This window comes from Microtus oregoni, unplaced genomic scaffold, assembly GCF_018167655.1.
Source record: "Microtus oregoni isolate MIOR12 unplaced genomic scaffold, Mior012 000000F_ref0000247, whole genome shotgun sequence".
In the NCBI taxonomy this organism is placed as follows: Eukaryota; Metazoa; Chordata; class Mammalia; order Rodentia; family Cricetidae; genus Microtus; species Microtus oregoni.
Genome location: NW_024543059.1, coordinates 55,114,900 through 55,140,802, shown reverse-complemented (window position 1 = coordinate 55,140,802; position 25,903 = coordinate 55,114,900). Strand labels below are relative to the sequence as shown.

The 25,903-nt window shown below is 45.3% G+C and overlaps 1 protein-coding gene across 1 annotated transcript in view; it reads right to left on the bottom strand.

Annotated features, from left to right (window-relative positions):
• The window catches only part of Gipc2 (GIPC PDZ domain containing family member 2), a 60,201-nt gene extending 35,441 nt beyond the window's left edge, over positions 1-24,760 (bottom strand). Inside the window, exons 1-2 of the mRNA XM_041650752.1 lie at positions 24,374-24,760; positions 1,070-1,255 (exon numbers count right to left, since the gene is read on the bottom strand). Of these exons, the coding sequence (XP_041506686.1) occupies positions 1,070-1,255; positions 24,374-24,613 (426 nt within the window). The 5' untranslated portion in view covers positions 24,614-24,760. The remainder of the gene's footprint in view (positions 1-1,069; positions 1,256-24,373) is intronic.
• Between the last annotated feature and the right edge of the window lie 1,143 nt (positions 24,761-25,903).

The following is a 25,903-nucleotide window of genomic DNA, read 5'->3' as shown; positions in this document are numbered from 1 at the left end:
TGATCAGTGAGTTATAGCTCAGGGAAAGGCCTTGTCTCAAAAAGTGAGATAGTGATTGCGGAAAGCTGAGGAACATCAACCTCTGGCCTCCACACACATGAACACACACACATACCTACATGCATGTGCAGACATCCACACAAACACAAGTCCATTGTATGTATAGGGCTAAATCAAAATAAATTAAAATAGGATTATGGCGAAGATTAAACAAAAAAGGAGTGTGACGTGACTAGCGTTTGATAAGCCTCCCATGTCTGTCCACCCAGAGGCAAGAGAATCAACTGAGCCCAGTTCATGGACAGCCTGGACTACAGGGCAAGACACTGTCTCAAGAGAACATTCAGGAGCTGTGTCTGTACTGGACATATGGAGATATTTCCTTGGTCTCTAAGCAATGTGGCATGATAATGTTATATAGATGCCATGAGATCTAAAGATGGCTTACGCCACACGGTAGGGTGGACATAGGTTCCATGCAAATGTTACGCTATTTGTATTACACACTTGAGCAGGCATGGGAGTTCCTGAACCAACCCATATACACACACAGGCACAAGTCGGGGGGAGGGGGACAACTGTACTGATTACAGCAGAACTTTTATTTCTTAGCTGTTCTCATTTTCAAACTATTTTTAGCATCTTATCTTTACAACTCTGTATTACTCTTTCTGTGTATTCACCCAAAAGAATGACATTGCTCAGACAATTCCAAGAAGGCTTTTTTAATGAAATCTGCGCACTTAAAAGTAACAGTAAATCCCTGGAAGTTATTCAGTACGTCCTCAGAGATACACCAGGGCAGTTCAATTAGTAAAGAGAAGGGAAGGCACTAGGGCCAGTCCTCCCTCAATAAGCTTAAATTGTTGAGGATGTTTGAAACAAAAGGAAGAATTTCAAAAAGAGTACCAAAAAAATGCTATCTTTGACATGTTTTAAATGACAGTGAAATACCAATTTGTGACCCCAGCTGAGCTACCTAGCTCTTCCTAGAGATAATCTCTAATTCTCTTTGACCTGGCAGCTTCCTTAATGGGGCCACCCTGTATTTTCTTTTTCAAAAGCTTACCTTGATGAAAGCGTAGCCGACGCCGTTATCTGTGATGGTGAGTCCAAGCGAGTCCTCTGACTTATAGACGTTTACTTCCTTTTTGATCCCCTTCACGTGGGCAAATATGAAATCCTCAAGACCCAAGTGCCCTCCTAGGAGCTTCCCCATGTCAATCCTGGGAGTGTTTAAAGTACAAAATAAGATCTGCAAGGAGAAAGAAACCTTTTAGATCAGCCCGGTCATTAGCAACTGTCTTCAGTAACAGTCCTCAACTTCTGTTGTAAAAGCCTCTGCCGTAACATAGATTAGTAAATTGGTGGACAGGTAGAATTTGAAGCAACGTTTTCATCCGTTAACATTAGACCAAACAGACTGAATATTTCTGAAGGCCAGTCCCTAAACTAAGTCATTTACATCCAAGATCTCATAACCCTCCCAATGAGTGTATAAAGGACATTGTTATCCTTACATCACAAACAGGAACTGGAGACTTAGCAAGATATAGTAATTTGCTTAGAGTCACAGTTATCGCTGTCAAAGCCAAGGGGCTGACTTCAATGCTTATCAACTTCAAAGTGGTTTAAGTTAGGTGGTGACCTGTTGCTCACACCTCCAAAATGTAAGAGCCTAATCCCAGAGGTCTGCATGACGCATGCGCATGATAGTCACACACACACACACACACACACACACATACACACACACACACACACACACACACACACACACACACACGATGGGAATGCATATAAAAACCAGTAAGCAGACCTTTTTAAATGAGAAATGTTATTTCTTTTGTATCATAGTGCTTCAAAATAGCACTTAACTGAAGGCGGTGGACCTCTTGCCTACCATGAATCAGGCTGTGGGTTTATGGGGGAAAGACATATTTCCTGTCAAAAGTGGCCAGCCCACAAAGGGCCCACTTTGTAAACCTGGCTGTTATAGAACTCACTCCTTAGACCGGGCTAGCCTCAGCTCAGAGTTCCTTCTGCCTGCTTCTGCCTCGTGAGTGCAAATTCAGAATGTTCCACAATCCAAAACTTTTTGTACCTCAACCTGACGTAGAATACTCTATAGCACAAAATTTTGTTTCCTGCCCAAATTTACTTTTAAAATATTATACGCCATTGCCTGTAGTCTATATGTATACAATTTAAACAAAATGTAAATGAATTTTGTGTTAAATATGCAAATATTTCAAAATCCAAAATTAAGCTGAAATCCAAAGGGACGTGCAGCCGACAGGTGTGTTTGTCGGTTGGTTCTAGTTCAGGGTCCCAAGCACGATATGAACATGCCTCAGGGGCAGTTAGGTGGCTCAGTGGTGAAGGTGCTTGCCAAGCAAGACTGACAAACACGAGTTGAATCTCCAGAACCCACACAAAAAGGCAGATGCAGCTGCTTGCATCTCTGATCTCAGTACTCCTCCATAAAGAGGTGAGGTGAGTGGAACCCACCAGAAGCTCACATACTCAGCCAGGTAGAAACAAGGGCAAATGGAGACCACGCTTTTGTTTCCAGACTCCCAGACCTGAATAATCACACAGAAACTATGCTAATTACAACACCGTAATTAATAAATTAGCTCAGGGTTCTTATTAACTAACTCTTAGGTTTTTAGGGAGTTTTTTTTTTTTTTGGATTTTTGAGACAGCATTTCTCTGTAGTTTTGGAAACTGTCCTCGAAATCTTACATATTAAATCAATCCATTTCTATTATTTTATGTTTTACCATGAGGATCATGGTTTGTTAACTCTTGCTTCTTAGGTGGCTACATGGCATCTCTCTCACTCTGCCTTCTCTCTCTCTCTCTCTCTCTCTCTCTCTCTCTCTCTCTCTCCTGATTTCCTACCTGGTTTAACTCTGCTAAGCCATTGGCCAAAACAGCTTTATTCATTAACCAATAAAAGCATCACATATACAGAAGGCCATCCCAAATCAAACAAGAGAGGCCCTGCCTCAAAGAAAGACAAAAGAAGAGAGCCATTGGCTGAAAGGTGTCCCCCGACTTCCACACAGGTGCCATGTCATATACATGCTGCCTCGCAAAATAATCATTACGAACACACTACCACTGAGCTACATCTCCAGGCTTACTTTTCCACTTATTTTTCCCAACTTAGAAAATAATGGCTTAGAGAGGAAAAGGAAACCTTGTCTAGGACCCCAGCCATGGCGAACTGACTCCAATCTCTTTATCCTCAGTGCTTCTCTGAGATCTAACAACTGCATAGGGCCACCTAAATCCCTGTCACTTCCTAATGCGTTAGCACAACTGGGAGTCAGGTGTGAAGGCGAGTATCCTCTGCTCTCAGCAGATGAGGATGTCAGCTCAGACCCCAAAGAGTGTTCGTTTGTCTAAGGTCAAAGTCAAAGCAAGAATTCAGGCTCCAGTGGCTTTTGTCTAACCCACAGTGGTGTTAATGTAAATCCAGTCTTCAATCAAAAGCTTCTCTCAATCAAAGACTGCATTTTTACTGTGTGGAACTAAATAGTTTGTGTAGTAAATTATTCACTTCCTAAAAGGAGAAAGACAGCTTCCAAAAGGAATTACTTCTAAGTGGCTCTAAAAATCATACACACGCCGGGCGATGGTGGCACATGCCTTTAATCCCAGCACTCGGGAGGCAGAGGCAGGCGGATCTCTGTGAGTTCGAGACCAGCCTGGTCTACAGAGCTAGTTCCAGGACAGGCTCCAAAGCTCCAAAGCCACAGAGAAACCCTGTCTCGAAAAACCAAAAAAAAAAAAATCGTACATACCAGTTACTTTAACAAATACCAAAATATCTGCAAAGCACGATCGCTCAATTGAATTATAGTAATTGAGGAGTTTTTTTTTTTAATGTTGCTTCTGGTAATTTTAAACTATTTACATTCATTTCTTCATATTATAAAAATAGGCATTCCAGAATCTCTTGCCTAGTATTTTTTCTCAATATAACATACATAACAAATCTCTAGTATTGTTTTATTTTTTGTTTATTTATTATTTTTATTGAGTTATATATTTTTCTCTGCTTCCCTCCCTTCCCCTTTTATCTTCTCCCATGGTCCCCATGCTCCCAATTTACTCAGGAGATCTTGTCTTTTTCTCCTAGTATTGCTTTAAACAATGCATCATCCTATATAAAAGTCCTTAATACCTGCAGTCACTAGAAACAGTTTCACGGCTTAGAGAAGATACAAATTTGGCAACAAGACAGACATTTAGCAACATGATACTGTATGCTTTATTTAGACCTTCATGGGGATATTGTAGTAAGCCCTGCCTCGAACAGGGTGGAACTTTCTATAAATGATTCACTTTTAAATCAGCTGCCCCAGGTCAGCAGTGGCATGTCTTGAATAAGCCCTGAGCCACTCTTTGTGATCCTTCGCCCACACAACACGAGTGCTTTTCCCCAGTGTTTCTCATGACTAAAATAGGAAGACAAAAGGATTCTATCCAAAAAATGAAAGCCAAATCCATATTTTTAGATCGCCACTGACTTCCCGGAATAACCAAGGAACATATTTTTCTGCTGTGAAGTCTAATCAGGGAAGCTGTGTGTCTAAGAAAATCAGAATCACAAGGCAGCTCTTGAGACACAAGAGAAGGTTACAAGGGCATGGGTTTCAATCTTGCCTGTGTGGACATGGCCCAGACACTCACCCAACAAGTGAGACATCGCCCTCTCCACAATATCCCTGCAATGAGACGAGGCAATTGAGTTTATCCTACCTGAGTAACGTAAGGTACTTGCCAATCTTAAGACATCATAAATCATAAATGCTGCAATGCTTCCAGCTCTCCTAACAATTCCCTTCCATAAAGGTTCCTGCTCCTTGATACGAAAGATGAAGGAAAACCCAGGCAGGCAAGGAGACTGGGTCAGCATCCTGACATCCTGACATCGTACACATTGGTGAGCTATGTGAACTGAACTCTAGGCACATCAGCCAGTCTGCACACACGGTTGTAAAGGGGCCATTAGGCATTAAGAGAATCTTTAGCCTAAATATCCCACCTTGTTTGGCAAAATGCTCATGAAGAACTGCGGTGAGTCCTTCAGGGAGTCTGACCCATAACACTCACACGAAAATCTAAAGAGCAGGTGACATTTTAAAACCACCTAAACGGGCACTGGAGAGAAGACCTAGCAGTTAGACTTGCTGAGCTTAGGACTGGAGGTCAGCTCCCAGCACCCATGTCAGGGAGCTTACAACCACCTCTAATTCCAGCTCCAGGGATCCAGTGCCTCCTTCTGGCCTCTGTGGGTTCTCGTATGCAGGTGTACACACACACACACACACACACACACACACACACACACACGTGCGCGTGCCCGCACGCGCACATATTAAAATAAGACCAGAATGAGGCAAGCAGACATCAAAGTAGAGCGATAAGGGAAGATGGTCTATTGCTACAGTCTAGAACAGAAATCCTGACGAAAAGCTGCACTGGGGTAAGAGCACACTAGAGAAACTATCGGAAAGAAAGGGCAGAGGGAAGGGTACATAAATATTCTTTCCGGAACAAGACATTTGAAAACTGTTAGGAAAAGGTTCTTGTGGGCTCCCTAGATGAGGCAAATAAAGAATTTGGGAGAAGAGGGTGAACAGGAACTTTAATCTTCATTAGGAGGTTGGAAAATGTAAGAAACCAACAGGTAGAGTGGGGGGAGTGGCTAAATTCACAAGTGTGGTTTCCCTTATTGTATATATGTGTGAGGTTCCGGATGAGCGAGAGGTGCTAGGTTGGCCCTCTCCTCGCTCCAGGGATAGAGACGATCCAGAGATAGAGATCCGTAGAACCAAAGATTGGGTGGATGGAAGTCTGTGGAAGAGTAGGTCACAGGCTTAAGTAAAGAGCTCTCTGCTGGGAGTTGCCTATGCTTGCCCCTCCCCCCACCACCGTTTCCTACCCAGTTCCCACCATACAGCCTCTTCCCACCCTCTGCTTGCCTGTGAGATTCCTAGTACTGGGACAGGCAGAGAATTCGGAGAAGGAGAGAGGACCTAGCAGGGTTAGAAGTCTTCCCTAAAGGCTGGCAGGCTACTACAGGGCTCCAGGCTCAACTCCCAAGAATGTGTCGCCACACCAGAGCCAGGACAAAGAGTACCAGGCGCCTGGCTCCAGACTAGGTACTGGCTTTGTGACTGTGCTACCTGCTTCTATTTTTATGCCCACACATACTCCCCTCCTCCAGCCCTCCTCAGATGCCTGTGATGTATAACCCTCCTCACGGCTTGGGGGAGAGAGGGGGGCAGCAAATCACCTCCTGGCTTCCTTTGCCCTCAGGCAATTTGGTTATCATTCAGTTAACTTCTGGTCCCAGGTTATCCTTTGTCTCAAAGCAATTATGAGTAGCACTGCCTTTGCTCTCTGGATTATTCAGCTGTGGGATGTATTTGTATGGTCTCCTGTTCGTGTTTCCTTTCCTCTGCAGAAGACTAACAGGCATGGCCCTGTGTTAGCACACTGAGATTAAGAAACATGTAAAAAGAAAATTCTGGTAAGTGGCTCAGTGGGAAAAGCTCTTGCAGTATGAAGCTAATGGCTTGAGTCTGGTCCTCAGAGCCCTTGTTAAAAGGACAGATTTGGTGGTGGGCATCTGAAATCCCAGCATCCAACAGCAAAAGGAGAGGCAGAGACAGGAGAATCTCCGAAGACCAAATAGCTTGGGATACCAAGTATGGCAGGAAGAGTAAGGGAAACCCCTCCTTGACAAAGTGAAGGCACGGAAGCCATCTCCTGAACATTGTCCTCTGGCATGACACTCCCATGTGTCATTCCCATGACACTCAAGTGTCTGAAAAGGAACAGGTAGACAGCAGACAGACAGATGCACACCACCACCACCACCACAGATAACAACAACAACAATAATAATATTAAAATAAAAGGAAAACCCTATGTCAGGAGCTGAGCAGAGGCTGTTCTTGAATGCTCTGCCACAGATAACCAACCCCACCCCTGTCTGGGCTTCTCGGGCGTGATAAGAACATAATTACCAAGATTCTAGAAGATGTAGTGTGGAAAGAGCCCAAAATTAGCTTCAGCTGCTGAAAATGGATACATGTTTAATAGAATGTTTGGTAAATTAGCAGAATTATAAGCTAAGAAACATCCCATCACAGTATTGTCTATGCTTAGCAATAATACACAAAGAAACACCCTCCCAAAACCCACCTCCCCATCTGATCTCAAAGCCTGTGCTTTCTGTCACCCCACACTGACGCCCCACCTGTCTAGAACACTGGAAACCTGTTCAGAGCTGCGGCAATCTGTGACACTCCGAGACAGTGTGACAGCATGCTCTTCTCCGCAAACGATATTCCTGTAAGGGCTGGGCCTGTGGTTCAGGGCTTGCCTGGCATGTGCCAATCCCTGGCTTCCTATTTCCAGCATCTAGAGAAAAGCCAAAACATTGCATACGATTGATTCTAAAAGTCTAAGCCCAGCAATGGTCTCCTCCTGTCCTCCCGGTGGAGAACAGCACCTTGGAGAACAGCACCTGAAGAAGCCGAGAGTCAAACGGCTTTGGGCAAAGGTGGGTGGCACCAACCTCTAAGGAAATAAGTGAAACCTGCTAGAGCTCCTGGTTGCCACGATAAGCGTGTGATGCTGGCATTTGCAGGAGGTTTGGAAGGGCTCGGAGATGCCACATGAACCGCCTGGCTTGGTGAAGAAGTGGGTAACATTCCAAATAAGTTTCAAGTGTCCTAGTAGATATTCACACTGAGAAGGTGGGGAACACATTCACTTAAGTCCAGGCTCTAATTCTGTGTCACAAGGGAAGTAAGAACTCTTGGTTCTGAGTTCTCCTGGACCACAGTGACTATGCAAATCAAAGGCCCATTTGCTTCATGCAAATGCTCACCAAGAATCGTTCGTTTGAGAAAATGAAGTCACTAACATAACCCTACCCATATTATTTACTTTTTCTTTCTTTTTTTTTTTTTTTTTTTTTTTTTTTTTTTTTTTTTGAGACAGGGTTTCTCTGTGGCTTTGGAGCCTGTCCTGGAACTAGCTCTGTAGTCCAGGCTGGTCTCGAACTCACAGAGATCCGCCTGTCTCTGCCTCCCGAGTGCTGGGATTAAAGGCGTGCGCCACCATCGCCCGGCCATATTATTTACTTTTTAACAAGTATTTCAGTCAGCTCCTGGTGGTGTTCTTTTGCAATAATTTTGACTGTTCATAAATATTACTTGGCTCTTCTCTACTTTAAATTTTCACAGAAGGAGGCTAGAGCAATGGTTTAGAAGCTAAGAGCATTGGCTGCTCTTCCAGATTCTCAGCATCCATGTGGCAGCTCACAACTGCCTGTAACTCCATTGCAAGGGACTCTTCAGCCTTCTTCTGACCTCTTTGAGTGCCAGAGTGCACAGGCATACATGCAGACAAAACACCAATAAACATAAAACTAAATTTAAATATCATGGGCCAGCAAAATGGTTCAGCAGGTAAGGGCACTTGCCATACAAGGCCTGGGTTCAGTTCCTGTAATATGCAGTGGAAAGAGAATCAGCTCCTGAGAGTTGTCCTCTGAGCTTCATATCATAGCACACACACACACCACAACCACACAGTCAATTTAAAAGGTTTAAATGTCACGTATGAAGACAAAGAAAGCTGAGCATGGTGGTCCATACCTGTAATCCCAGCATTTGGGAGGTTCACACTGAATTACCACAGGCTCATCCCAGTACTTTAGAGCCAGAGCCAGGCAGATATTTGTGAATTTAAGGCCAGCCTGGTCTACCTAGTGGGTTACAGAACAGCCAGAACTACATAGAGAGATCCTGTCTATTAAAAAAGAAGAATCATTATATAAAGGAAAGAGAGAGCACTGGCTTTGAAGGAAGGCACACAGGAGGAGGATGGTGATTTTGAGACCAGTTTGGGCTACATAGAGATTTCTAGCCAAGCCAGACTACATAACAAGACCTTGTGTTGTTTGGAGAGAAAAGGAAGAGGGAGTGAGCTTTGGATTTGGACAGACACATGGGATCAAAACATATGGATGGATCTAGAAAATATCATATTGGGTGAGGTAACCCAGACCCAGAAAGACAAATATCATATGCACTCACTCATAAGTGGCTTTTAGACATAAAGCAAAGAAAGACCAGCCTACAATTCATAATCCCAGAGAACCTAGACAACAAAGAGGACCCTAAGAGAGAGCCATTCAAGGAGCTAATCTACATGGAAAGTAGAAAAAGACAAGATCTCCTGAGTAAATTGGGAGTATGGGGACCATGGAAGAGGATAGAAGGGGAGGGGAGAGAAAGGGAGGGGAAAACAATTTAAAAAATACTATTCCTAACATATCTCACTTTTTTTCTAAACAAAAAGGCAAAACTTAAACTTGAACATACTGTATACAGTAAGAACAATTATCAAATAAAAATTGTGTTCCAAATGTAAAAAATTTACTAGTCTGAATCTTACTTTCCTCATAAAGGAATAAAAAAGAAAAAACAAAACATTGCCCTGTCCTGTCTTGCACACTTCACATGTGCTGTGCCAGTTGCCTCCACTGTGAATCACGGCAATTTCTAGAGGTTCTGGAAGGAATCATAACATTGGATCAGAGAGCTTGTGTTAACTCAACAGCAGTCATGTGCTTCCTGTTTCTTAGTGTGTGCATCCCGCCCCCATTTATGCAGACAGAAAAATCAAGCTTGGAAGTGGGAAATACAAAAAAAAAAAAAAATACAGGCAGAGAATCAAGTAACAGGGTTGGGGAACATCCTAACTACAACCACCCTAACTACAACCAGAACGTGAACCAATGTCCAGATGAGGAGAATCTGGGGAGGCTGAATCAGAACTGGCCCTGGATCAGGAAGGAAAAAGCTCTAACACAGACCAAACGGCCACCACTGCATGAAAGTGACACACTGATGTGTGTATCATTGTAACAATGATACAGAATCGCCATCTCCTTAGCTCTGACACTATGTATCCCTCTGAGGCCACTTCAACGCTGTAACCTAGGAACCTGTTACTTTTACAAACTATTCTGTGGATCCTGGGTGTCAGCCACCAAATGAAAACATTTGGGCCTGTCGCTCTACAAGCACTCTGTCTCCAGGGACATTTTTATACACACAACAATGGTGTTTTCTCAATGCTTGAGTTCTTAGCCTGCCCAGCCACTAACAGAGGGTCAAACTGAACATCCTGCCACTAACAAGCTCTAAATCCCTTCCAGAAAACTGCAGGACCTTGCAGGCTATTAATAGAGAAGTGCAGGTTAGTAGTTAGGCACCTATTACAATCAAACTTATAGTCCTTTTACTGTTATGTTTTCAAGGTCAAACAGAGATATATTTTAGATAGGTTGTCTTCAAACACTTCAGAGATCTACAGAATATGGCATTTAAGATGTTTTAATAACATGATGTTTTTTGAGAATGAGACCAAGCAGCACCAATCTACTTCAGGACCTTGCTGGTGTCAGCCAAGTCCAAGCTTTGACTTCCAGCTATGCATACACTTGTATCCTAACCCAGAAAAGCCACCTTGTTATTCTTAAAATATTTTTCAGATGTTTGCGGCACAGCTGCCAGACTGTTGTCGGTCCCCAGGGTGGGCGGAGCCGCCATGCTACAAGTGGCTACAGTTTCCCACCAGCGGAGGGCACATGCCACGCGGGAGGTGGCAGCGGGGAACAGACACATAAACACAAAAGATAGGTATAAAGGTAAAATATTTATTACAGGAGAGAGAGAGAGAGAGAGAGAGAGAGAGAGAGAGAGAGAGAGAGAGAGATAAAAGGAGAAAAAGACATAAAAGGAGAGAGAGACAGAGAGAACGCGTGTGCACGCCAAGGAAGCAGAAAAGGGGCAAGATGGCGGAGGGCAGGTCAGAGGTAATGGGAGTGGGCGTGGCTTGTCCCTTAAAGGGACAGGAAAGCACAACACACTTCTCTGCCTTTCTCCTGTCTAGCTCAGCAAGAATCTAGCTCAAAGGTATTTGTTAATTAGTTACTCCTCTCTGAATAATTAGTTTCAAGGAGCACCCTTGGCGAGCTCAGGGCTTTCTCCTCAGGAGACAGAGAGTGCAAGAGCCTTCCAGAAGACACACAGATTTCTTAGCAATCATTAAAATTTGGCTCCTCCTTGATGACACAATAGCAGTTCTCTTAATGCATGGGGAGGGGATGTTGGCCCTTGGGACACTGTGAGCTCCCAGGGGCTTCACCTCCCAGGCCTTTGTCTCTTTCTCAGATATTCTCCTCTCCTGCCACTCACTACCAACGGGGCAGAGCAGGGGTTCAATGTGCTTCTAACCAGCCTCCTTGTTAATGTCGGGGGAGAGTGGCACCACACCGTGTAGCACAATTAAAACACACAGAGAGAAATTGGGGCTCAACCTGAAGATCAGAAAAGTGTGGAGGCCCAAAGAGGCCAAAGGTCAGAGAGTTTGGGAGTTTCTAATCCCTTCAAGGTTACTGTGCTTCCCCCTCAGACAAAAGTCCCACCTAGTTGTTAATCAGAGAGTTTTGCTAGCTCAAGGTTATTGTCAACAGGTGTGGCTAGTTGCCAGACCACGGGCTCCTGGAATAGGGAAGTAGTTTGTTTCTACTTAAAACAAAAGTCTAAGGATCCAACTAAATTCCAGTTCCCTTTAAGGAAATAACTTGGGATTTCACCCAGGGAGTGGTTTAGCCTACAGAGTGTTTGGTCTTTGGCGTGAGTCGTGTTTGAGGGTGCGAGTGTTTTCTCCTACTCGCGAACAAACTGAAACACCTGGAGGACAGATGGAGGTCAGAGGACGATCTCAGAGGTCAGTCCTCCCTTGTTTGAGGCAGGGTCTTTCATTCACTGTTCACTGCTGTGTTCACCAGGACAACCGGCCCTAAAGTCTGCAGGGATTTTCCTCTTCTTTCTGTCTTTCCACAGGAGCACTGGGATTACAGACTCGCTCCACATCCAGCCTTATGTGGGCTCTGGAAATCTGAAGTCAGGTCCTCACAGAGCAGGTGCTGTACCTAAGGTGACATCTCCCAGCCCTAGAAAAAAACCTATTAGCCACTCGGGCTAGGACAGTTCGTCTAGGACAGCAGCCCAGAGAGACACAGGCACACAGACTAAATGCCCGAGATTATCTGAGTGTCTCTATCTCTGGCATAACACACCTACCGCCTACTTCACACAGCTGAAGTGATGAGCGGAAGTGAGGGGCCCGCCATCCCATCAGCTCCTTCCGGCTAAGAGCATACACTCATCTCTGAAATTCTTTTTGTTCTTTGCATTTTATTTGTGTATTTGCGTGTGTGTGCACATATGAGCACGTACCACAGCGGGAATGTGGTGGTCAGAGAACAACTTGCTGCAAACAGCTCTATCCAGAGTTCGGACCCCAGGTATGGAACTCAGGCGGCCAGGCCTGGCCACAGGCGCCTTTACCCACTGAGCCGTCTCAGCAGCCCTCCCCTTTTCCTTCTCAAAATGAGTCATTTTCCTGACATTTTCACATGGCAACGAAACTTAGGCTCAAAGGGGAACACTGAGCACACAGAGTGATTGTTGACACATTCCTAAGTTCTCAGACAACTCAGCACAAATCCAGCAATACCAGCAAACATTATTTCTAAAGGAAGCAGAGCAAACGCGTGGTTGATTTAGCTCTACCTGTAGCTTCCTGGAGCCGCCAGTCCCACCGCCATCTAACCGTCAACTTCGCCTCACCGTACTCACTGTGTATGCTTATTTAACGAAGGTTAACGGAGCACCTAACCGTTATCTGGGGACTTAAGAAACTAGATTTTTTTTTTTTTTTAAACAGCCCTGCTCTCAGGAAGAGAGAGAGAAGTCTCTGAATGTAACTCACGGTGCTGATGCCTTGGGGTGCAGTGTGCACTTATTGCTTTCAAAATGGGTAGGCCCATAGGAAACGTTCCTTGGCAGGGCATGAATAGAATGCTCCAAGATTACTAAGCGTGGGGTTGGAGACGTGACTAACGTGCACAACACCTTGGATTCGCTCCTCAACGTCACATAGCCTGAGCACGGTGGAACACACCTGTAACCTGGCACTCGGGAGGTGGGGGCAAGATGATCAGAAGTTCAAGACCATCCTCGCCTACATGCACTGTAAGACCAGCCTGGGATACATGAGCTCTGAACTAAAAAGTCTGAAATGTAAAGAGAAGCATATGATGGGAGCAGGAATTGCAGGGGAAGATGCAGGAGGTAGTGGGAAGCTACCTTGCTTGGTGGAAGGTACTTAGAAGCAATCAGAAGCCCTGAAGATTGAAAATAACAAAGACTCGGAGTATTAGAACAGAAAATGGGTGGAGTGAGGGAATCCAAACTCAGGGTGTCTCTTTAGTACACACACATCACTGATCCAGCAGTGACAACCATCAGTAACGCCTGTCCAAAGACCACCAGGGATTCTGCCCCAGAGTTCATTCCTACGTATGATAAACTATAAACGAGAACACTTCCAAGGGGAGTTTTGGGGTCTTGGGCTAGAAGATCTGGAGGGATAGCTCAGGCACTTGCCTTGCAAGTGTGAAGGCCTGAGTTCAGTTCATGTTTTAATAACCCACACTAAACCGGGGTGGGAGGGTGGTGCTGGAGAGATGGCTCAGTGGTTAAGAGCTCTCCCTTCTCTTGAAAAGGACTGATCACTGTCACCCACGGGTTGCAGCTCACAGCAACCTGCAACTCCAGTTCCACAGGTTCTAACGCCCTCTTTTAGCTTCCACGGGCATCTGCATGCACATGGTGCACATAAATAAATAAAATTAAAAACTATACATGGTGCTGTGCACTTCAAGGGCAATATAGGTAGGTGAGTCTTGGTGCTCAATCACATCCAATCTGCTGGGCTCCAAGTTAGTAAGAGACCCCATCTCAGGAACTGGAATGGACAAGACCTGAGGACTGACACCCAAGGCTGACCTTTGGCCCCATATACACGTGCACGTGTGTCTGTAAGACAACATTTGGCTAACTAAGAGTTATTGGGAATTAATGACTGCTGGAGGAGAAGAGTCATTTTTCTTCAATAGCGTAACTACTGGAAAGTCTCCCACGCTCCATTAAATAACTCCCCACTCATGCTCCATGAATGCATCCCTAATGAAACTCACTGGGTTTGAACAAAATGGACATGAAATGGGGGGGGGGGGGCTTGTCGGGAAGAAGGGTTCACAGCAGAAATGGGAGGGAACCAGACAGGGTGATGGTGAGTGAATCTGATCAAACGGCACAATACACATACATAAAACTGTCAAAGAATAAACAAAAAAATTCAAAGTGGAAAGGAAGAAAGAGAAAAAGAAAAAAGAAGGGATGGAAGGAATGACAATTGGAAGGTTTTAGGTTTAGTGTTTAGTGACTGGGGGCAAGGTCATCAAAGCATAGGTTTGCCCTGTGCATGCTCAGGAAATGGTGTTGATCTTACAACCATGGACCTTGATAAAGCTGTTTATCGACGGGGGAGGGGGAGGGAAATGGGAGGCGGTGGCGGGGAGGAGGCAGAAATCCTTAATAAATAAATAAATTTTAAAAAAAAAGCTGTTTATCAGGGGAAAACATTGTAGTCTTGGGGTGATTTTACCTGACAGCCAGTCTGAAGGGGTTGTTTCTGCGCAACAGGAAGCTGCCAACGCTACCGTAAGTACCTCCTGAGCATCAGCTACATTTCTCCCTCACACTCTGCTGGGCTTAATTCATTGTCCTCAGAAATCAACAGGAACATTAATTCCAAATTCCAAGTCCTGCCATTCTGTGGCCATCCTGTCACTGGGGGTGGGGGAGCCTGTGAGTCCCAGCCCCCAGGTCTTCCTGGAGTTCACACGTATGAGTCAGGTCAAGAGCAGCTCTACCTGCCTGTTTTCTGTGTCACTGGGAAATGGTAAAGACTGAAGAACATTTTATATTCTCCAGAACTCCACAGCCTGGCACTGGTGCCAAAGAGCTGAAAAAGGAAAGTGCTCCTAAGCCTCGAAGGCAGCTCCCTGTATGCTGGAAGCCACCTAGCAAGTGACTCTGCTCCCAAACAGCTGCGAATGTCACCATTTATACAGTGAATATGCTGATTAGATTGACTGCAGTAATTGCACCATATACATCTACCAAATGCTGTGTTTTACACCTTAAACACATACAATTTCTTTGATATATAGTAAAGGGAGATATACAAGCATGAAAACCTGAATTTGGCTCCCCAGTTGGGCATGGCCACATATGTCTGTAACACCAGCACTGCGGGACAGAGACAGGCAGATCCTGGAAGCTGGGTGGCCCATCTCCGGAGCCACCTAATCAAAACCTGGAGTGTGTCTGTAATCTCAGGCTTCCGCAAGGGAGATGGGAGGTAACACTGGGCAACCAGCCAGAAGATGGTGGGCCTGCATTATGGAAGGGAAGAAGCCTGCATGCTGCCCTCTAGGCAGCTGTTCTTTGTTGGGTTTTGTTGTTGTTCAGGGAGGTTGTTTTGCTTTGTTTTGTTTATAGGATTCATTTTTGAGACAGGATCTCGCTATACAGCCCAGGCTAATCTAGAACTCACTATTCAGCCCATATTGATTCTCCTGGCATGGTCTTCTGAGCCCAAGACTGCAAGCATGTGCCTCCATTCCCAGCCCATTTGTAGTTTTTGCCTTCTTGCCTTTCACGTCGACAAAATAAGATACAAAATAAAATAAAGGTGCTTAACATGGAAAAGAAGAAGATGGTAAGCCTGAAGTACATGTAGTGGCAGAGAAAGAGAGACCCTTCCTCAATAAGGTGGAGGTGAGAACAGGCTCCAGAGATGGGAACAAAGGCCATGGGAAGAACAGGCTGTTTTCCCTTTAACATTAGTAATGACACATTTGGAAACGGAGAGCTTTAAATTTTAAAATCACGTTGTGGTTTGGGCCTGACATGAAGACACATACATTTCCATGGTCCTAGCTACCTGACAGACAGAACTGACTGAAGCCACGAGTTAGAGGTGAGTCTGTGCAACAGAGTGAGACCTCCATCTCAACAGGCAATGACGCTGCCTTGCAGTTTGTGTGTATGTCAAGAGAGAACCAACCCCTAGATGGGTCACTCACTCATTTGATGAGCTACTGGGCATCTAACTATACAAACCGATAAAGGTTGCCTCTTTCTAAGCCGAAATGTTGCCAAACCTGAAACTTTTTAAGTATCAACATGGCACGGGTATAAAATTCTACCAATTTCACACCTGAAATTGGGACACAGATAAAATCTGGGCATACATTCAGAGTGGTGTATAAAATTACATTAGTGCTATGTATAAGGTGAATACAAAGCATAAAATTAATTTTGCTGTGTGTTATAAAGTATATAAAAAACAGAAGTTAATTTTCTGTTTAGACTTAAGTTCTTTCCCCAAGACATTCCATTATGCATATGCAAATGTTAAAAAATATTTTTTAAAAGTCTGAAATGGTGTAGGATACCCTTCTGTATGCTGTGAATATGTCTTATTACCATTGGTTAATAAAGAAGTGGATTTGGCCAATAGCCAGGCAGAATATAGCAGGTAGGGAAATCCAAGCAGAAAGATAGGGAGAAAGAAGGCAGAGTCAGGGAGATGCCAACAACTGCTGGAGAAGCAAGATGTGAGGTGACAAGTCATGAGCCTCATGGCAAAATATAGAATAGAAATGAGTTTATTTAAGTTGTAAGAGCTAGCTAATAATAAGCCTGAGCTAATAGACCAAACAGTTATTTATTTATTTATTTATTTATTTATTTATTTTGGGTTTTCGAGACAGGGTTTCTCTGTAGCTTTGGAGCCTGTCCTGGAACTCCCTTGGTAGACCAGGCTGGCCTCGAACTCCCAGAGATCCGCCTGTCTCTGCCTCCCGAGTGCTGGGATTACAGGCATGCGCCACCACCGCCCGGCTCAGTTTGTAATTTACATTAAGCCTGAGAGTGGTTATTCAGGAACTGGTGGGCAGGAGAGAAGCCTCCAGTTACACTGAAACACCCTGGTCACAAGCACTTTGGGTAAGGGAGATCACTGAGCAGTATAATCAAGACCACGGAAATAATTCCTGAACCATGTAAAGAAAGTGAGTCTGAGGTTCTGGTTTCTGGAAATACAAACTTCTAACCACATTCAAGCACATGACTTGCTCCTGCATCTTTCCTCATGATAAGGATTTAGAAGACATAACAGCCACCACCTACTTGCTGAACAGAGTTACAGTAGTTAAATATTCAAAACGCCTCTTCAACAAAATGTATAACCACCACGCTCAGGAGCTACAGCCACAATGACTCAGCTTCTTTATGTAACCCGAATATTTTTAAATACTTTCGGGATTGGGGAAATGGCTGAGTGGTTAAGATGCTTGTACAAGCCTGAGGACCTGAGTTCAAATTAATGCACGCGTAAAAAGTTGAGTATAGCTATGTATGCCTATGAGCCCAATGTTGTGGGACAAAGGAGGAAAATCCCACTGGTCAGTCCGCCTCGGTGCAGAGGAGATGGTCAGATTCAGTGAGTGTCCGATTCTGCTTTGCCTTCTATATTCGAACATGTGCACACCTCATGTGCATGAGCCAAACATGCATACATATGCCACACACATACCACACACACCATACCACACACACATACTATACCACAAACATCTACACACACACATACCACACACACACCATACCACACACACACACCACATACAAACACCATACCACACACACCATACCACATACATCTATACACACACATACCACACACACGCCATACCACATACATCTATACACACACATACCACACACACGCCATACCACATACATCTATACACACACATACCACACACACACCATACCACATGCACTCACCATATCACACACATCTACATACACACATACCATACACACACACATACCACCCACATGCACAAACACACACACAGCCCATTCTCCAACAGACGTATGCACACACAGAAAATGAAAAGTATCATTTGACTTTCTGAAGAGATATCCTTCATGTGTGTGATGAGTTAACCAGCCTTTTAGAGTCAATTACTTTCTTTTTCTTTCTTTCTCTTTCTTTTTACTGAATTGCTCATTTAGTTGTTGGGGGGAAAGCATCAGCAAGAGGCTTTTTGCATAATTGGCCATCTGTTTCTATGTAGTGATCACAATTGTCTGCACCCAGCCAACATCAGTAACAAATGCAAATCAGTTCACAGGCTTCCTCCTCCAGGGGCCACAAGACAGTCAACACCACAACAGTCAGCTCACAGCAGCGGCCACGAGAGACAGCCGAGATAGCCAACACCCACAACAGTCAGCTCACAGCAGCTGCCTTGAGACAGCCGAGATAGCCGATGCCTACAGCAGTCAGCTCACAGCAGCAGCCACGAGAGACAGCTGACACCCACAACAGTCAGCTCACAGCAGTGGCCATGAGACAGCCGACACCCACAACAGTCAGCTCACAGCAGCGGCCATGAGACAGCTAACACCCACAGCAGTGAGCTCACAGCAGCGCCTTCTTGGTTTTGCATATGTTTGCTGTGCGCCATGACGAGTTCCGTAGAGATGATTTCATTCAAAAATATCATGTGCTTTGACTGTGTTCACTCCTCATACACTCCCTATCCTGTAAGGACCCTTCCTTTTCCCACAGCCTTGTGTCTACTTTCATGACATATATATGTTATTATGTATCTACACATACATCTTATATAATCTAGAATATATATATATTCATATATATGTGAAAATCTGCAATGTTTGTCTGAGTCTGGCTTCTTTCACTCAATATGTTTATCTACAATTGCTCTGTTTTCCTTCAAATGACATAATTGCATTCTTCTTTATAGTTGAATAAAGCTCCATTAAGTGTGTGTAATACATGCATACATGCACACACATACATATATAATTTCCTCTGTCCATCCATCATCTGACAGACACCTAAGCTGCTGTCATAGCTCAGCTACTAGGAACAGTACAACAAGACACACGGCTGTGTAGGTCCCTCTACGGCACGCTGATGAAAAGTCCTTTCGAGCAATTACCCAGAAATGGGACAGTTGGATTCTACCGCGTTCCAGCCTTGGTTTGGTAATATTTACTCTAATTTCCTAGTAGCTGCACTAGCTTACACTCCCACCAGCCACACATAGGGTTGCTGCTCCCCTTCCACCCCCTGCCCAGTGCTTGGTTCTGTTATTATTGTAGTTGCTGTAATTGTGTGTGTGTGTCTGTGTGTGTGCATGATAAAGAGAGTGCCTGTATGCCGGATGACACATGTGTAGGTCAGAGGATATTTTGCGGAGTTGATTCTTCCCCCTTGATATGGTTCCAAGTCACTAAGTTCGTAAAGCAAGGGTTTACCACTAAGCCAAATTGCCAACCCTGCTATTTGTTTTCTTAATGAGAACAATTCTGAATTTGGTAATTGATCTCAATGGTGTTTTGACTTGCATTCTCCTAATGACTAATACAACATCTTTTGGGTACAAGGGCAACAAGTATCTTTGTGTCTGAGTTGAAAAACTGTTTGCTTAAAAGGTTTTCCTTGGCTGGAGATATGGCATAGTGGTTAAGAATACTGGCTGTCCTTGCAGAAGACCCAGGTTCAAATCCCAGCAGCTATATGGGGGCTCACAGCCATCCATAACTACAGCCCCAGGAGATCTGATGCTCCTTCTGGGCTCCAAGGGCACTGCATACATACATACATACATACATACATGTAGGCTCACATCCATACACACAAAAATTTAAGAAATAAACATTTGATTTTAATTTTTAGGCATGGTGACATACGCATTTAATCCCAGCACTCAGGAGGCATAGACAGGCGGATCTCTGTGAGTTCAAGGCCAGCCTAGTCTTCATGCCGAATTGCAGATCAACCAGGGCTACATAATGAAACCCTGTCTTAAAAAAAACAGTTTTCCTGGATTTGTATTTAGAATTTGAGCGCAATTACTAAGAACTTCCCAGCTTCTATGTAAACAATTGGAACCAGGAAACTGAAATCAAGTCTTGGCTCCTGTGAGCCTACAGATTCGGGGAAAGCTGCTTAACGTCTCAGAGGTGCACTCAGTCCAACTAGAAAGTGAGACAAAACCCAGTGAGAGCAGAGTAGCCACGCCGCCCACTGCATGCCTGGCACAGCTGAGCACATAGGAGTGTCTGGAAGCTTGCCTGCATCTGCCTCACCCAACCTCAGACTCCCTCCTCCTCCCAGGAAGGAGCGTAGCTCTTGGTCCAGTGCCACTCCTGTCCCTGTGCCACTTATCTGGAGTCAGGAGGCTTCTGAGCTTACTGTCTACGCCATTCTCTGAAGCGTCATAGTATACACTAACATCTCAAAAAGCAAGAGCACAGCCCCATGTTCCTCGTTGGAGAACAGGGTAGGGAACGGAATCCCTGTGCTGTGCTCTTTGCTGTTGCTGTTTGTGGGTGGTTTTGGTTTTTTTGTTGTTTTTGTTTAGTTTGTTCAGTTTTTGTTTTGTTTTGTTTTTCAAGACGGGGCGTCTCTGCGTAGTCCTAGAAGTGCCGGAACTGGCTGAGTCAAGTAGAATGGCCTTGAACTCACAAAGACCTGCCTGCTTCTGCCTCCCCAGTGTAGGTGGTTAAAGGCATGGGCCACCACCTCCCAGCTTTTGCTTTGTTTATTGAGACAGGATCTTGCCATGTATGTAGCACAAACTGGCTTCAGACTTGCTCTGTAGCCCAGGCTGGCCTCAAACTTGTGATCCTTGAGCCTCTTAATGTACATTTGAAGGTTTTCGGTTTTGTTTTTAGTTTCCTTAGTACAGAGAGTGTGTGCAACATGCATGATGGTCACAGAACCGTGTGATGTGATCTTGATTTCATTAAGCAACTTCAGTTTCAGCGTCAGCTACTGGGGTATTTACACTAGACAATGACGAACAAATAAATGTATTATTCGACAATTTCACACATGCGTATAATGCTATCTGGTCAAACTCTCCTCCCATGCTCTCTTATCCCTCCTCTAACTCCTGCCAAGCCCCGCCTCTTGCCAGCAAGTCCCCCTCCCACTTTCATATTGGTTTGAGTTTAGCTAGGACAGCCTTCATGAGCATGGGTGTGGCGCTGTCCACTGGAGTATGGGTGACTCCAAGCATCTACACCACCGAAGACAGGACTCCCTCTCTCCAGGAGCCCTCCACTAGACAATTGCTTCCCAGGAAGGAGAAGGTGACAGATACTCTGTGCTGCGTTTAGTCATTACTCTCATTATGCATGGCTGAGTTTTTTTTTCACTGTTTTTTTTGGGGGGGGCGGGGCGGGGGTAGGGAGTGGCCACCGTACCACAGTCCAAGAATAGGGATCAGAGAACAGCTTGCAAGAGTCCATTATCTTCCCACCGTGTGGATCCTGAGGGGAGAACTCAAGGGGTCTGTCTTGGCAGCCAGGCCCTTACCCACAAAGCTATCTCACCCACCATTCGGTTTTTATGCTCCAGATGGAGAACTAATGTTGGATACTCACATAAACACCCTAATATACACATCGCTGCTATAAAATGGGTTTATGGACTTTGCACATGGAAACACCTCATGCTTATTATTTGCCCTGGAATTTTATCTTGAAAATCAGTGCGGCGTGAACCAAAAACAAAGACCGTGTTTATCAAGCTATTGCTAAAAGACTGGAAAAACTGGTTATGGATGCAGCTTTGTAGAATTTGGGGGTCAGGAGAAAGATGGGCTTACACATGGGCTCTGCCATTTGCCAGGTGTGGGTTCGTGCCTGAACCTCAAAGCCCTCGCTTCTTCTCTGGGAAGCAAGAACACAGTAATCCTAACTTCTTAAGGCTCAAGTAGATTGACTAAGAATAATGGACCGATGAGCGATAAGGGAAACAGTCTGGAGTCCCTGGTTACAGCCAAGAGCTTAACAAAGGGAACTGGAGGACCCAAACTTAAAGAGAAAACTTGTGCTTTCGGTCCCAAGCTACGTGACCTTAGTGAAGACCCAACCTCTTCGCACGTCAGCCAGCCTGTATCAGTGGTATTATTTACAGGTCTCGGAGGGCTGACCAAGTCCAGTGCCTCGGGTCTGTCTCACAGCCTCATTCACAGACGCCCTTATCTCCAGAAGTCAGCCTTGGCCAAGCCACCCAGGACTAGAACCTGGGTCCACAGTTACCTGTATCTGGTTAGCCTGGCACCTACCTCATCTGGGAAGGTTAAAGGAAAGAGTCACTTTGAAGTGTTGTGTTGGTGAGCCTTTATTAAAATAAGCAACTAACAAAAAAGGCTTCTGATTTGTCCTTAGAGCCCGGGAACTCTAAAAGAAGCAAGTGTTACACTTTTTAAAACTCTTTTCTTGGGGCTGGAGAGATGCCTCAGTGACTAAGAGCCCTGACGGATCTTGCAGACAGCCCTGGTTTGATTTCCAGCACCCACATGGCAGCTCACAAGCATCTGTAACTCCAGTCCCAGGGCATCTGGTTCACCAGGCACATGCTCCCAGAACACCCACATACATAAAACAATTGCTTTAATCTCCAAAATTAATAAAGTAATCCCTTTCTTATTGAAGCTTCATCTTGACCTCAATTTCATTAAACAGACCCAATAAACAACTAATTTAAAAAAGAAAGAAAACATACACACACACAATTAATTACAAAACAGATACGTGATGTGTGATTCCCTGCTGTATGCTGTGAATACCATTGGTTAATAAAGAAACTGCTCTTGGCCAATGGCTTAACAGAATATAGCCAGACTGGAAAAGATGGAGAGAGAGGGTAGGCAGAGTCAGTGAGATGCCAAGTAGCCACTGCCAAAGGCGACAGACTTTACCAATAAACCATGAGCCTCAGGGTAAAGTATAAAATAATGGAAATATTTTATATTTTATAAAATTTAAGATATAAGAGCTAGCTAAAAATGCATAAGCTAATAGGCCAAGCAGTGTTTTAATTAATAAATTAACACAATTTCTATGTTTGTTTGTTTTTTTTCTGTTCTGGGCAGTCGGGAAGGAACAAGCAGCCTCCAACTACAGATGTGTGCAGGCCACTCTGTGTCAGCTCTACACTTCTGGAAGCCCACAGCAACAAAAGTCTGCACTTCTAAAGAGACAAAACGTGTGCATGTCCGTGTGTGTACGTGTGTGTGTGCGCACGCATGCACACATTCACACAAGAGGCGCGTGTGAAAGCCAGAGGCAGCTCTGAGAACTGTTTCTTGGGCTCTGTTCACTTCTTTCTTCTCCTCCTCCTCCTCCTCCTCCTTTTTTGAGACAAGTTGTCTCAGGAGCCTATAACACTCTCAGAAGCCAAGGCTGACTCAGGCCCCAGGAATCAGCCTCCCTAGGCACTGAGGTTACCTACCAATGGGAGATAACACAGGTTGTTGAGTTCAGGAATTTGAACTCAAGAGTCTCCTGCTTTGACCGAAGCTCCAAAACATTTATCTCACAAATGAATTTTCAGGTAACTATTTTGGGTAAACATAAAGGGTCAATAAAAATCCCCATAAACTAATACATTCAAGATAGAACCTTGGTCAGATTCTAAGCACCATATACTTCCGCTAAATTTTCTTGGTCCCTTTTTAAAGATACCTTGGAAAAATGAAACTGAGCTCTTCCGTAAAAGCTTGCTAGTCAGACAATTGGCTGATATTCTCAGGTACCTCCATTGGAATAACAACCAGATTTTTGTTGTTGTTGTTGTTTTGTTTTGATTTGATTTTTTTCAAGACAGGGTTTCTCTGTAGCTTTGGAGCCTTGAACTCACAGAGATCCACCTGCCTCTGCCTCCCGTGTGCTGGGATTAAAGGCGTGTGCCACCACTCCCCGGCTTCAACCCAGGCTTTTAATTTCTTATATTTTACCACCAAAGCATTTCTTTCTGGGTCTGTTAAGAAAAGCAGTGGTGAAGAAAATGAGCTTCACCTTGGACGCTCCGGGGACGTCTTTCCCCTTTACTCTGGTGTGTCCAGGAAGCCACTCCAACTTTTTCCCTCCCCTTTATCTCTGGTTAGACTCCCAGTGCAACTTAATGACAGAGCGCCTAAGAGTAAAGTTCAGGTCCGATGGAGCGCATTCATTTGTCCAGGCAGATCTGAGTCCCAGTAGGAGCTGGGGCACGACCTACCCTGAACGACTGGACCTAGGCAGACTCCTTAACAAAAGAAAGTCTAAGTCGCCCGACCCCTGTGACCCACAATCCGGACCTGAGCGGAGAGTTCCAGCCGGCCCCAGGACTGCCCTTTTCCTTTGAGTTCTCTCTTCCCCGGGAGGCGCTGGGGACCGACCCCACCCTGCAAGCGATTCGCGGTTCCGGGACTGCGCCACCAGCTTGGGCTACATCTCCCTGTGCTTACCTCGGACGGCGCGATCTCAAACACGCCGGCGATCTTGGCGTAGAGCTCCTGGATGCTGGAGAACTCCTCCACTCGGCCCGTGGCGCTGCCGTGTGCCAATTGTGCGTGGAACACCAGCTTGCGTGCCGGAGCTGGGGGCCTGGGGACCTCCTCGTGGACGCTCGACCTCTCGCCCTCCACCAGCCGCGCCGTCTCCTTGAACTTGGCCGACTTCTTCTTCCCGCGCAGTCCAAGCGGCATCTTGCAGGGCCGATGGCGTGAACCACCTGTGCTGCCCGCGCCAGCTCGCTGGCCTCGGGCAACGGACTTTGAGCTCCGGCCCTGGGCTCGGTGCAGGTGACAGCGGCTGCTGGGCCAATGGCAGCAACGCTTCCGTCTGGAGGCGCAGGCTTCAGGCCCCCTCCCAGTAGAGGACAGGGCACCTGAGCGAAGCAGTCACGGCTCTCTGCAGCTCAGTCAGAAGGAAAGCTATGCAGGGCGGGTCAACTCCCTTCTCCGCCCAGGCCTCCTCTGATTTCTGTGAAGACCTGGGGATGCTTACAAAGAAACGAAAAAACTAGCATGTTGGCCCTGCCTTGCCTTTTATTATCTGGACTTTCAGCTAGATACAGTGGTTCGAGCCAGTAGCCCATGCTATTAAGGGTGGGGCTGGGTCAGTGCCACAAGTTTAAGGCCTGCCTTGGCTAGAGACTAAATGTCTCATAAATTATAATATTTGCAGGAAAATTAAAAGATGGAAAGAGGACATTATGTTATGCCCTCTACATTATGCAGATTCGGCCAAAGAAAAATGTTACATGTTTTTCTTTTCTCATACATAGAATCTATATGTGGGAGGGGGGGATGCAAGCTGAAAAGAAAATGTGAGAAGCGGGGACAGGGCACTGGAATACATATGACCTGAAAGTGATCAGTGGAGGAAGAGACGCAGGAACAAAGAGCGAGGGCCTGCGTGCAGGGAAACGCCACAAGGAAGCTCATAACTCTGTGGGCTAACTTTAAAGGGGAAATTGTAGTAGAGGTGGCATTTGGTCACATTCAGGTAATCACAGCCTGTGACTCTCTGTCTATAGGCATTCATATAGAAGTCACCCTTCCTCACCTGTGTAAGAAACTCACACAACCTTGAGAGTCTGTCAAGTTCAAACCTCTCAGCCAGGCCCTCAGCTCATCTCTTTGACCTGTTCATTTCGGAAAGAGGGCTTTCTCCCCTAGGTTTTCAACACTCCCAAGTTCATTGTTCCGCATGCTCAGAGAAACTCACTCCTGCTCTTCAGACGCGTGTGCCCTCAGCTCCCCATGCCTTGCCAGTAACTCTGTCCACCTCAGTCTCTAAGCTCTGAAGCAATCTTGCATCTCACCCCATTTGATTTCGACAATCAAGGCTCTCTTTAAAACCGTGTGTGAGAGAGAAAGCGCGTGCGCAAGCTCCTGCACACATCTGTCTGTATACTGCAAGTGTGTATATGGAGCTCAGAGAACAGTGCCAGTCCTCACCTGCCACCTTATTGAAGACAAGGTCTCTAGTCT